The 14544-nt window shown below is 43.9% G+C and overlaps 1 protein-coding gene across 7 annotated transcripts in view; it reads right to left on the reverse strand.

The window, feature by feature from the left end:
• Window positions 1-14544, reverse strand: part of LOC106565103 (plasma membrane calcium-transporting ATPase 1) — a 165705-nt gene that overhangs the window by 37250 nt on the left and 113911 nt on the right. For all 7 annotated transcript variants that reach the window (XM_014131832.2, XM_045691507.1, XM_014131834.2 and 4 more), the window contains 6 exons: window positions 6368-6547; window positions 6102-6189; window positions 5528-5634; window positions 1384-1575; window positions 1038-1251; window positions 31-242 (listed from right to left, as the gene is read on the reverse strand). In XM_014131832.2, coding sequence (XP_013987307.1) covers window positions 31-242; window positions 1038-1251; window positions 1384-1575; window positions 5528-5634; window positions 6102-6189; window positions 6368-6547 — 993 coding nt within the window. The remainder of the gene's footprint in view (window positions 1-30; window positions 243-1037; window positions 1252-1383; window positions 1576-5527; window positions 5635-6101; window positions 6190-6367; window positions 6548-14544) is intronic.

A 14544-nucleotide genomic window follows, 5' to 3' on the forward strand; every position in this document is an offset into this window, starting at 1 on the left:
TTTGTGTGTGTCTGCAATATGTGTGTGTACCTGCAGGATGAAGGTTCCCATAACCACGCTACAGAAGATGGGGTTACGGTAGATGGCCTCGAAGACGTTCCTTTCTCCGTGGATCTTCCTGGCGTTGATCTCATTGAACAGCTGCATCATGACGAACACGTTGAACACGATGGTGTAGTGCTCGGACGGTGGTGAATGAAGAGGCGCGTTACGCCCGCTGTCAATGTTAAAGATGTTCTCTCCTGGGAGAGGGGAAGAGCAAACAGGATAATATATTTAGAGCATATTTTAAGCATACTGTCTCTTGAGATTTCAGCGGGGCCTGTAACTCTCTGTGTGTTCCAGCGGGGCCTGTAACTCTCTGTGTGTTCCAGCGGGGCCTGTAACTCTCTGTGTGTTCCAGCGGGGCCTGTAACTCTCTGTGTGTTCCAGCGGGGCCTGTAACTCTCTGTGTGTTCCAGCGGGGACTGTGACTCTCTGTGTGTTCCAGCGGGGACTGTGACTCTCTGTGTGTTCCAGCGGGGCCTGTGACTCTCTGTGTGTTCCAGCGGGGCCTGTGACTCTCTGTGTGTTCCAGCGGGGCCTGCGACTCTCTGTGTGTTCCAGCGGGGCCTGCGACTCTCTGTGTGTTCCAGCGGGGCCTGCGACTCTCTGTGTGTTCCAGCGGGGCCTGCGACTCTCTGTGTGTTCCAGCGGGGCCTGCGACTCTCTGTGTGTTCCAGCGGGGCCTGCGACTCTCTGTGTGTTCCAGCGGGGTCTGACTCTCTGTGTGTTCCAGCGGGGTCTGACTCTCTGTGTGTTCCAGCGGGGTCTGACTCTCTGTGTGTTCCAGCGGGGTCTGACTCTCTGTGTGTTCCAGCGGGGTCTGACTCTCTGTGTGTTCCAGCTGGGTCTGACTCTCTGTGTGTTCCAGCTGGGTCTGACTCTCTGTGTGTTCCAGCTGGGTCTGACTCTCTGTGTGTTCCAGCTGGGTCTGACTCTCTGTGTGTTCCAGCTGGGTCTGACTCTCTGTGTGTTCCAGTGTGTGATGGTCTCACCAGCGAACAGCAGGGTGAAGATGATGGTGAGCTGGTAGACGGCATGACCCAGGATATTCTTCATCATGGTGCGGGAGATCAGGGGCTTGTTGCGGCCGTACGGCTTCCTCAGCAACAGGGACTCGGTGGGGGGCTCGGTGGCCAGAGCCAGGGATGCCAGGGTGTCCATGATCAGGTTAACCCACAACATCTGCACTGCTTTCAGAGGAGAGTCCTGGAGAGAGTGAGGAAAAGAGGGAGGTGGAGTGGAAGCATGAGAGACAGATAGAGAGAGGTGGTGTGTGAGGGTGTTTAAAAAAAAATGTTTTATTGAATTTCAAGAAGGATCAAAGGGTAAGTGTGTTACCTGTGTGATGCAGGCGCCAGTGAAGGCCACGATGACGGCCACCACGTTGACAGTGAGCTGGAACTGGAGGAACTTGGAGATGCTGTCGTAGACGTTGCGGCCCCACATCACAGCCTTGACAATGCTGGTGAAGTTATCGTCAGTCAGAATGATGTCAGATGCTTCCTTAGCCACATCTGTACCGGCAATACCCTATCAGGAGACAGAGATGGAGGTGTTCGGTTTGTAGGGATGATGGTAAGGCTGATGATGGTAATGGCCGTGATCGTTCCCATTGTTTTTATATGTTATTACATATTCCCTTCAGGCCTATTAATAATGAATTACATTTATATAGTGCTAGCGATTAGATCTCAATGGCTTTACATTGTATGGGGAACTAACCTAATCCACCACCAAAGTGTAACACCAATCTGCTGTACCTGGCTGATACATGGCAGCCATTTTTTTCCAGATGTGACCTCAGTTCGGCAGGCCGTAATTAAAAATAAAAATGTGTATTTAATTGACTCATCTGGATAAATAAAGGTTCAATAAAAGTTGCAGTCAGTCAGGGACATGAACCAGCTACATCCTTGACAGCTGATGAGTGGTGAGCGGTTCAGCACAAAATGGCTGCCGTGCATCAGCCAGGTGGATGAGAGTGAGTAACCAGTACCCACAGTGTTAAGTGTCAAAGTTTGAGTCCCGGTGAAAAGAACTAGCAAGCAAACCGTCAGCATTTCATTACATATTGGTACTGCATTTCACCCCTTTAACATCTGCCCTTTTCTCCTCTCAATCATGCGAGTCAATTAACTTTGGAGAAAAAAAGGGAAGGAGACAAAGTCTACCTATTAAAATGTATTTCATCTCTCCGCGACCCTTCGTCTACACAGAACATTTGGGGCCACTAATACCCGAGGCTATATCATTATCCTTTCTATTTTCAATTACTGTGCTTTTAATTTTCTTCTCTTTCCCTCAAAGCTTTGTTTAACTCACTTAGGCCATTTTCCTCATTACATACAAGGATAGTGAGTGTTTCATGAAGATCTATGTGGGACTATAGACTCGCATCTCTCTCTCTCTCTCCTCATCTCGCAGCTCTAGCATCTCTCTCTCGCTCTCTCAGCTCTAGCAGCTCTCTCTCTCACTCTCTCTCGCAAGCCGCTCTCTCTCGCAAGCCGCTCTCTCTCGCAAGCAGCTCTCTCTCGCAAGCAGCTCTCTCTCGCAAGCAGCTCTCTCTCGCAAGCAGCTCTCTCTCTCAAGTAGCTCTCTCTCTCAAGCAGCTCTCTCTCTCAAGCAGCTCTCTCTCTCTCTGCATGCTGGGAGTGTTTGGTGCATGCTGGGAATTGTGTGAGTGGTGTGTTGAGTTCTTTTATGTTTCCCTTTCTTGGTGCCATCTTTTTTTTCTTCCTATGCATGATTAAAGGTTATGATTATTTTTATTTAGTTGTTGTGGTAGAATTAAGTATATTGTTTTTTTGTGCCGAAATTATCCTGGTTTTGGCGGGGATGGCGATGATCCACATGGGGACGCCGTCCCTGTCACTTTGGGACGGCTTTAGGTGTGTTACTGAAGCTATTGTCACTGTGGAGGAGTTTCTGGTTGCAGTAGGAGAGAAGGTAGGATATGAGAATGTTGCTTATGCGTTATGTGAATAAAGCTGTGGTGGTTTTTCTTAAAGAAGAGCGCCTTGTTGATCGTATGGTTGAGCATGGCGTACTTCTTAAAGGAATGTTTATTCAAGTTACGCCGCTTTTTTCTCCGTCAACAAGGGTAAAGATTTCGAATTATTCCCAATGAGCTATTGGAGATTTCAAATTATTCCCAATGAGCTATTGGAGCGCGAGTTATTGCGGTTTGGGAAGTTCGCAAGTTCAATTAAGATTGTCCCGTTGGGTTGCAAACACCCGGCTTTGAAACAGGTTATGTCGTTTCGGCGACAGGTGTTCATGTTTTTGGACTCACCGGAGCAGACTTTGGAGTTATCGTTTAAAGTCAAGTATGATGACAGACTGTATATGGCTTTTGCTAGTACGAGTAGTCAACGGTGTTTTGAGTGTGGGGATGTTGGTTACAGAAGACGGTGGGGTTAAACCAGTTGAGTGAGAAGAAGCGTTTTCGCTTGAGGAAATGTGTTACTGCTGTCACAGCAGCAGAAGGTAGTGGGAAACGTGGTCAGGTTAAGAGACAATTAAAATAATGATGATGGTCATCATGTCTCATAGGGTGTATTTTTTCTCTTGGTTTCTCTGTGGTTTCTTCTGCTTTTCCTTTCTCTTTTCTATATGGAGATACTAAGGGTAGGTTCTCTCAATATTATTGGGGGAAGGGACAGGAATAAGAGGGCTTGGGTATTAGAAGTAATAAAACAGAAAATACTTAATGTAGTTGTTCTACAGGAGACACAGTGATGAGGCTAATGAGGTTGACTGGGGTATGTGGTGGGAGGGGCAGCATATACTCAGTCATGGTACTAATTTCAGTGCTGTGGTGGCAATTTTGTTTTTTCCTCAAGCAGCTCTCTCTCAAGCATCCCCCCCAAGCAGCTCTCGCTCGCTCCCCCAAGCAGCTCTCGCTCGCTCCCCCAAGCAGCTCTCGCTCGCTCCCCCAAGCAGCTCTCTCTCTCTCAAGCAGCTCTCTCTCTCTCTCAAGCAGCTCTCTCTCTCTCTCAAGCAGCTCTCTCTCTTTCAACCAGCTCTCTCTCTCTCTCAAGCAGCTCTCTCTCTCTCTCAAGCAGCTCTCTCTCTCTCAAGCAGCTCTCTCTCTCTCAAGCAGCTCTCTCTCTCTCAAGCAGCTCTCTCTCCCTCAAGCAGCTCTCTCTCTCTCAAGCAGCTCTCTCTCTCTCAAGCAGCTCTCCTGTCTAATCCGGTGTCCTGTGTGAATTTAAGTATGCTCTCTCTAATTCTCTCCCTCTTTTTCTCTTTCAGAGGACCTGAGCCCTAGGACCATGCCTCAGGACTACCTGGCCTGATGACTCCTTGCTGTCCCCAGTCCACCTGGCCGTGCTGCTGCTCCAATTTCAACTGTTCTGCCTGCGGCTATGGAACCCTGACCTGTTCACCGGATGGGCTGCCTGTCCCAGACCTGCTATTTTCAACTCTCTAGAGACAGGAGGAGCGGTAGAGATACTCTGAATGATCGGCTATGAAAAGCCAACTGACATTTACTCCCGAGGTGCTGACCACTGTGATTATTATTATTTGACCCTGCTGGTCATCAATGAACATTTGAACATCTTGGCCATGTTCTGTTATAATCTCCACCCGGCACAGCCAGAAGAGGGCTGGCCACCCCTCATTGCCTGGTTCCTCTCTAGGTTTCTTCCTAGGTTCTGGCCTTTCTAGGGAGTTTTTCCTAGCCACCTTGCTTCTACACCTGCATTGCTTGCTATTTGGGGTTTTAGGCTGGAATTCTGTACAGCACTTTGAGATATCAGCTGATGTAAGAAGGGCTTTATAAATACATTTGATTGATTGATTGATTCTATTAACTGGTCTTCCTGGCTGTGGGGTCTCCCCGTTAGCGTGACACAGGCTCGCCGAGGGACTGTAGCCTGAATGAATGTGAATTGGACTGTATTGGGCTGGGATTTAACTGAACCACAGGGGCGACTGCTAATCCGAACCAAGGCTCCTCACAACGGCATACTGACACGGGCTGCCAAGCACACAGATAGACAACACAATATAATTACACACACACACACACACACACACACACACACACACACACACACACACACTCTCTCATTCTGTAACCCCCAAACCCAGAGGTCTTTCTACGAGGGGTGCAGTGTGTGGGTGGGTGTGTGTGTGTGTGTGTGTGTGTGTGTGTGTGTGTGTGTGTGTGTGTGTGTGTGTGTGTGTATGTAGTGGGGCTTGTCTGGTGACAAGCAGATTTATCCAATCGTTACTCCCTCTAATGATTTATTATCCTATTACACAGCCATCTTAAATGGAGGCACTTGGAGTAAATTGGAGAGTTGCAGAGATGAGGTTTGGGCAAAATTAGCTTGTCATGACTGTTGTGTATTCGTAAATACTTACTAAGTTATCGCTAACAATTCTTGTCTGAGAAAATAGAGGGAGTAAAACTGGAAGGAAAGTAGTGACAAGGGAACCATGAAAACAGACCGATATGAATAGAGAGTGTTACCATAGCGAATCCGACATCAGCCTTCTTTAGGGCTGGGCCATCGTTAGTTCCGTCGCCTGTCACAGCCACCACCTGTCGTGTGTCGAGGACGGTGCTGTCCATGATACCTGAGGGAGATGAACAAGATCACACCCCTCAGATCTCAGTACACTGGACAGCAGTATACACATTCTGTGAGGGAATGGAATTTTTTGGACGAACATAACTAATTAATGTCGGTCGCCCAATATTTCGAAATGGCCTTCTACCCATTTCATTTGCATTTTCAGTGACTGAAATTCAGTGTTTTTTTCCCCCAGTTAGTCTTCTAGTCAAGAGTCTCCATATTCATGACCAACACCTGCATTATGCCTCACCTGACCCGTAACTCTCTGTCCACCCCTCCACCACCCCCAACTGAGATGAAACAGGCTAGTCTTTGAAGAAAACTGGGTTGGGCTGAAGGGGATGGCAGTGCTAGAGACCCCTGGGTCCGCTGTGTGTGTGTCGATCACACATGAAAGAGAACACATTTTAGGAAGGAGGAGGGGAGTAAAAACAAGAAAAAGAGAGATGTGTGACAGCTTTAACCTACCTTTGACCAGAGTGTGTTTGTCAGTGGGAGAGGAGCGAGCCAGCACACGCAGCTTGGGCCACACCTTATCCAGACGCTCTTGCTCCACCTAGAGCACAGGAGGACACAGAGGGACTGAATCTCAAGCAATGAACAACTTAAACAAATGCATCACTCCCAATGTTAGTACTACTACATCATTTAAGTCCCCAAGCCTGTTTCACCTTTAATATATAATAATAAAATTCCCCCTTTCAAAATAAAAAAAGTCCTGTGGTGTGTCTCACCTCTCCCTGGTCGTTACGGATCAGCTGGTTGAACTCTTTGCCCTCCAGACACAGGAAGTCCTCACCCGGCAACAGGATGCCACACTTGGTTGCTATGGCGCGGGCAGTGTTGATGTTGTCCCCGGTAACCATGCGCACGGTGATGCCGGCCTTCTGGCACTTGAGGATGGCATTAGGTACCTTTAGGGGAGGGAGGAGAGAGTCATGACTTGAACATCACTACAAAGACATTGATCAGCCAGTATTCTGTAGTTATATATCCACTTCACAACAACATTCCTTGCTATAGTATCAGTGCTGATCTCAGGCCAGTCTATGTAAGGTATATGTTTTTATCTGAGTGATTCTGTATGTATATTCCCCTCCACATGTTCCCTACTCCAGGGTTAGTCTCAGTAACAGTAAGTGTCGGATGTTATTTTAGTTTCTCTCTCAGCATGACAATGTGAAGCCCTGACAGCTTTTGCTCATTCGGGCCTGACCTCTCAACCCGCTGTGTATGCGAGTCTCTCTCTCTCTGTGTGTTTGAGTGGGTGTGTATATGTGTCTGTGCTTGTATGTGAGCTTGCATGTGAAGTCCTGTGTAATTATCCACCCTCAGGCATGTGATGAGTCACTTCTCATTAGACCAATCAGATTACTTATTTAAAGATCATTAGAAACCCCCCACAGTTGTCTGCCTGTCAATCACACCGCTGAACCCCAACCTGGCACCCCCACCTCCCACCCCCCTCCGCCCTCACATAGACCACTAAACATGTAGCTACACTCTTTGCGTAACCCTCTCACACCCCTAAAGTAACAGAGAACCGCAAAGAAACAATAGAACCTTGACCCACTATGGTGGAATGCTCCCACAATAACACTGAAAGACCACCTCATACAAACATCTACTCACGCCCTAATGCAGAACAACTCAGGGGCATGATGGACTGATACGACGTTAGTTGTAATTAACTAGGCTATTCTTTGTCACCGTAGGTGGGCAAGGTGTCGCCTCTACCGGAGAGTTTTGACAACTGGAAGAGGGACCCACGCATTGAGGACCAGGGTATGTGAACAGTTGGCTAAACTAGTGGGTTAGGAGATTGAGCTTGTTGCCATAGATTTATGAACCAAAATACTGAAATGATAATACCATAATTTCTTTGGAGTTTACTTTATTGGCCATTATGCCAAATGGCTGCCACTGGGCTATAGAGCCCAACTTTGCTGTGGTAATTCCAAACATACTATTCCATCTATCAGTTATAGCCTATATAATAAACAGATACTAGCCTACACAGAAAACGCATTGTTTATCTATATGTTTAGTCATGCTATATTCATGAATAGGTATAATGCTGGTAATCAGACTTGAAATCAGTGGAATGCCCAGTGGAAGAAGAGAGATCATTGCCAAATGTGGAGAGTCAAAAAGAGAACACAGAAGGCTGTTGTATAAAACACCTGTCTCCGGATTACATCTTCAAACTAAAGGGCAACCATGGCATCCATGACAGAGCGGGAGAAGTGTTCATCCATGTATACGGGTAAGAGTCTAGCTAAATGATCTGTATGATCTGTGTAGTAATATTATTTGTATCTCAGAGATGCATTTGCATTGCTAGTTATAGCCTAATTAGCTAGCTAGCTAACATTGAACATAGTTGGTTAGCTTTAGACAGCTGCAGATTCATGCATGGTGCATGGTAGTATGAGTTGGGATTAATTTATGGTTGATTGTTTAGCTAGCTAGCTACATGTCTAAACAAAATATTCTACTATGCAAGTAACCATTTCACTGTACCGTTTACACCTTCTGTATCCTGTGCATGTGACAAATAAACTTTTATTATATTTGACATAGTGTGTGTTTACCAAAGACGGTAATGTGAAGAACAATAGGACTTGCATCAAAGTCAGATTAGGATATAGGCCAAGGACTAGATAAAGTGTATTTTTACTACTACTTCTTACTACAACTCACCACTTTTGGTCTTGAATTCTTTGGTTGTTTACTACACTACCCTATTCACCATGTTTAGCACATGGCCTCACATGGGAATCCTTAAAGAGATGGGTGGGGCTAAGGCTTAAGAGGATGCGAAGGATGCTGAATGGGGGTAGACAAAGAAGAGCTCTCCAGTAGAGGGCCTCCCGAGTGGCGCAGTGGTCGACGGCACTGCATCGTAGTGCTTGAGGCATCACTACAGCCCCGGGTTCGATCCCAGGCTGCGTCACAGCCGGCCGTGACCGGGAGACCCATGAGGCATACACTACATGAAAAAGTATGAGGCCTCTGCTCGCCGAACATCTAATTCCAAAATCATGGGCATTAATATGGAGTTGGTCCCCCCTTGCTGCTATATTAAAAAAAATATAATAATAATAATAATATAACCTTTATTTAACTAGGCAAGTCAGTTAAGAACAAATTCTTATTTACAATGACGGCCTAGGAACAGTGGGTTAACTGCCTTGTTCAGGGGCAGAATGACATATTTTTACCTTGTCAGCTGGGGGATTTAATCTAGCAACCTTTCGGTTACTGGCCCAATGCTCTAACCACTAGGCTACCTGCCACCCCAAAACAGCCCAATAACAGCCGCCACTCTTGTGGGAAGGATTTACAATACATGTTGGAACATTACTTGGAACATTGTTGCAGGGATTTGCTTCCATTCAGCAACAAGTGCATTAGGAAGGTGCCGATGTGGAGAGATTAGGCCTGGTTCACAGTCGGCGTTCCAATTAATCACAAAGGTGTTCGATGGGGTTAAGGTCAGGGCTCTACAGGCCAGTCAAGTTCTTCCACACCGATCACAACAGAACATTTCTGAATGTACTTTGCTTTGTGCAATGAGGCATTGTCATGCTGAAACAGGAAAGGGCCTTCCCCAAGCTGTTGCCTGGAAGTTGGAAGCACATAATTGTCTAGAACGTCATTGTATGCTGTAGCGTTAAAATTTCCCTTCACTGGAACTAAGGAGCCTAGCCCGAACAATAAAAACAGCCCCAAACCATTATTCTCATCCACCAAACTTTAGTTGGCACTATGCATTGGGGCAGGTAGCGTTCTACTGGCCAAACCCAGATTCGTCCTTTGGGCTGCCAGATGGTGAAGCGGGATTCGGAAGTGAGTGAGGACATGATTTTTAAGCGCTATGCGCTTCATCACTCGGTAGTCCCGTTCTGTAAGCTTGTGTGGCTTACCACTTTGCGGCTGAGCCGTTGTTGGTCCTAGACAATTCCACTTCAAAATAACAGCACTTACAGTTGACTGGGGTAGCTCTAGCATGGCAGACTTGTTGGAAAGGTGGCATCCTATGACGGTGCCACGTTGAAAGTCACTGAGCTCTTCAAAAAGGCCATTCTACTGCCATTGTTTGTATATGGAGATTGCATGGCTGTGTTCTACACCTGTCAGCAATGGGTGTGGCTGAAATAGCCGAATCCACTAATTTGAAGGGGTGTCCACATATTTTTGTATATATAATTGGAAAGTATTCAGACTCCTTGACTTTTTCCACATTTTGTTACATTACAACATTTGTTCTAAAATTGATTAAATTGAAGAAGAAAAATAATCCTCAATCTACACACAATACCCAATAATGACAAAGATGCTTTTTCAAATGTATTAAATATAAGACAAATATATTATTTACGTAAGTATTCAGACCCTTTGCTATGAAATTGAGCTCAGATGCATCCTGTTTCTATTGATCATCCTTGAGATGTTTCTAGAACTTGATTGGAGTCCAACTGTGGTAAATTAAATTGATTGGACATGAGGTCCCACAGTTGACACCATGTCAGAGCAAAAACCAAGCCATGAGGTCAAAAGGAATTGTCCGCAAGAGCTCCGAGACAGGATTGTGACGAGGCACAGATCTGGGGAAGGGTATCAAAAAATGTCTGCAGCATTGAAGGTTCCCAAGAACACAGCGGCCTCCATCATTTATCAATGGAAAAAGTTTGGAAATCTTCTTAGAGAAGGGCCTTGTTCAGGGAGGTGACCAAGAACCCAATGGTCACTCTGACAGAGCTCTAAAGTTCTTCTGTGGAGATGGTTGTCCTTCTGGAAGGTTCTCCCATCTCTGCAACACTCCACTAAAGTAGTTCAGTGGCCAGACGGAAGCCACTCCTCAGTGAAAGTCACATGACAGCCCGCTTGGTGTTTGCCAAAAGGCGCCTAAAGCACTGACCATGAGAAACAAGATACTCTGGTCTGATGACAACAAGATTGAACTCTTTGGCCTGAATGCCAAATGTCACGTCTGGAGGATACCTGGCACCATCCCTATGGTGAAGCATGGTGGTGGCAGCATCATGCTGTGGGGATGTTTTTCAGCAGCAGGGACTAGTGAATCTAGGCAGGATCGAGGGAAAAGTGAAAAGTACAGTGAGATGATGAATACCTGCTCCAGAGTGCTCAGGACCTCAGGCTGGAGCGAAGGTTCACCTTCCAACAGGACAACAACCCTATGCACACAGCCAAGACAACGCAGGAGTGGCTTCGGGACAAGTCTCTGAATGTTCGAGTGGCCTAGCCAGTCTGGACTCGAACAACTCTAGAGAGACCTGAAAATAGCTGTGCAGTGATGTTCCCCATCCAACCTGACAGAGCTTGAGAGGATCTGCAGAGAAGAATGGGAGAAACTCCCCAAATACAGGTGTGCAAAGCTTGTAGTGTCATATCCAAGAAGACTCGAGGCTGTAATCACTGCCAATGGTGCTTCAACAAAGTACTGAGTAAAGGGTCTGAATATTTATCTAAATGTTATTTCAGTTTATTTTTAATACATTTGCAAGAAAATCTAAAAACCTTTTTTGCTTTTTCATTATGGGGTAGTGTGTGTAGATTGAGGGGAAAAAACAATTTAATCTATTTTTAGAATAAGGCTGTAATGTAACAAAATGTGGAAAAAGTCAAGGGGTCAGAATCCTTTCGAATGCATTGTATATGGAAGCTTAAAAATATGAACCTTGTAAGATATACTTGGAAGAGGCTAAATCAAGCTAGTCGGATTGAAAACTTTCTTGAGTCCTTTTATATGGTACCAAAAGTTTTAAAAAAGTACAGATTGAGGAACAAATGCGATCAGACCATCAGCTTATAGCCCTCCATATAGCTATGACAGACCTTCCACGAGGGCAGGGATATTGGAAATTTAACCTTTTCACATGTGAGTTCCAAATATCTCTAACGGTTGCCCCATAGTGAGTTGTTTTATGCAAAATGTGACTGTTGTGCAACAGGACAGTTAACAAGCACTGCCTGCTAATTATCTGTAGGCTGTGTTTCAACTTGTCAATTTCAAAATATTTTCTAACAAGTTGTATTTTCTGACAACAGTTTGAATTGAGGTGTGTTCCGCCTCCTCATTAATTCACATAGAAGTAGCCCATTTCAGTGTTGCGGACACTTTATGTTTGAGGCTTCCTGGACAAATTCCCCTCTTTGAGGAGAGCCCTTCCCCATTTTTTCTGCACATCAAGTATGCAGACATTTGCACAGTCTTTCACGAACTGGCACATTTTCTGGCTGGCACTCACATTGTTGTTTTCCTTACAAATAATAACTTTAGAAAAGTGTGCATTCCTATCAAAGTAAGTGCCGCATTTTCTGTATATCGTGTTGTCGTTTCTACTGTAGCATACACTATGTGTGTATGTATGTGTGCATGTATGTGTGCGTATGTATGTATGTATGTATGTATGTATGTATGTATGTATGTATGACTGTTTTATTCAAGTTTTCAAGAACTGGTGACAAATAATGCAGTCCAATTATTGCATACATTGTAGTATACTATACAATAGACACCTATGATGTGTGTAAAATACTTTTTTGGTATTTTGTTGTATTGAGTATAATGAGCTAATGCTAAGCTATTGTCCAGCTATGTGTGGCGCCACGTTTGTTGACATTACACAATACATTCTGGGTGTCAAGTAAACGTCTGTCAGACCAAACAAGTTATAATGAGGTGAAGGAATGGTTCACTTATCTTTTGAGTAAACTTCTGGAAGTGAATGATCGTAGACTACACACCCCCTTTAACAAGCATACTATAAACAGACCAAACACTGCTTGTCTCCTCCTATTACCTTTGGTTGACGATGGGTAGTTTGCAGCGCGCACAAACTACCCATCGCCGGATTACTTTTGATTTCTAGAAAGTGTTTGACTCAATTATTTTGATCAATGTTGAGCTCACACGTGATGTGATGAATTATAAATAGTAATTGCTATTAGCTCATTTATATTGTGTTTTCTGTCAGCCGAGAGTTCTCTAAACATGACCGCTAGTGCTACGTCAATATTTCCTCAGTTAGTGCTAGGAATAATGTAGCCTCCATTTTCCGGTTTGAATGATTGTGTATGCTGTCACCACTTCTGTGAATGTCTGAACATTGCATCCAAAAATAAACAGGTCATATTCAAGACAACTTAGTAAGGACTGCGTTGGTGCAAAAAAAATCTGTGAAAAAAAACAGTGTGGCTAGCTCAAATGCTGACTGTTGCGTCAATCGAAACTGGACATTCTAAATAAACGTTCCAATCACACTGGTTTGAGGGTATGCTGCAGGGACCACTGTAGAATGATCACACCCGTGTGCTGGTACATGTGAACAGTTAATCAGAGTTAATTGACGGGCAGTACATGTATAACGAAAACTAAGGAGTTGATAACAGATTTTGTCTTGCATAATACAGGTTCAGTGGATCCACTGATAGTATAGGATCCCTTTAAGCGTGTCTTTAGAGGCCATTCAATTCCATTTTCATCACAAAAACAAGAAAGGATTCGGTAAAGAGAGAAAAGACACAGCAGAAATAGAAAAACTTGTATTGCACATCAATGGTGTTGATAAATGTTCTACAGAAGTACCGAATAGTTTCGACACAAAACAAAAGGAGTTTGAGGAACGTATTCAGGAAAGATCTGGTTTCGTTTATATAAAAAAAACGAGCAAATTGGATGGAGAAAAACTGAAAAAAAATGCACCAAGTTTTTCTATTACCTTCAACATACAAACGCGATCAAGAAGAACCTACAGAAAATAGTTTAAAAAATGATGAAAACATTGTCTCACCAAAGGACATTTTGAATGAAGAAAATCTTTTTTACTTGTTTCCCTTTCAAGTTCTTCTAATCTCTAAGTGTTGTGATATTAATCTGCAACACACCCAAAAAATATTGCGAAGGACAAATTAAAGGATGAACTACGGTTGGCAATTGGCTCCTTTCAGACTTGGAAAACCCCTGGCCTTGATGGCATTCCAATAGAAATATATATCAAACATTTTATGAATTATTCAAAGATCCAGTAACAGCATGTTTTAATTATTCATACATAAATGGTCAAATGCCTGACACACAAAAATAAGGGGTTGATTACTCTCTTACTGAAGCAGGAGCCAGGGGGACAGTATAAAGACCCAATCTCACAAAAAAAGTGAAGCCCCTCCCCCATCAATGTTACGATGCAAAAATATTGGCAAAATGTATTGCTCATAGAATTAAAAAAGTCTTACTGGATATTATTCATCATGATCATACAGGATTCTTAAAAGGAAGACATACTGTATTGGATATAGTTTTCAAATTATTTCTAATAATTGCCTAATGCTATGAGAATGCAGGGAAACCAGGCATAATCTTTATAACAGATTTTTGAGAAAGCCTTTGATAAAGTACGGCTAAAATGTATTTATAAGTGCCTGAATTATTTCATTTTTTGTAGAGTCTCTTGTAAAATGGATAAAAGTTATGTATAACACTGCTTTATGTAAAATAAGAAATAATGGTTATTTCTCTGCAAATTAGGAATTGTTAAGAGGTGTAAAACAGGGTTGCCCTCTTTCACCATACTTGATTGTTATGGTCATTGAGCTGTTACCTATAAAATCAGATCCAATTATAAAATGAAAGAGTTTAGATATGAACGTATGCTGAGGATTCAAGAGTCCACAATCTTCAACCCTGAGCAGTCTTATTGAGGACCTGGATAATTTCTGCAGTTTATCTGGATTAAAATCCAAATATGTAGGATAACTGTACTATATTATGGATTGGGGCTCTAAAAGACTAACTTTAAATTGCAATGTGGTCTCCAGATTAAATGGGTGGATGGTGCAGTTGATGCGCTTGGTGTACATGTTCCTGAAAAGTTGAACGATTTTT

This window comes from Salmo salar, chromosome ssa12, assembly GCF_905237065.1.
Source record: "Salmo salar chromosome ssa12, Ssal_v3.1, whole genome shotgun sequence".
In the NCBI taxonomy this organism is placed as follows: domain Eukaryota; kingdom Metazoa; phylum Chordata; class Actinopteri; order Salmoniformes; family Salmonidae; genus Salmo; species Salmo salar.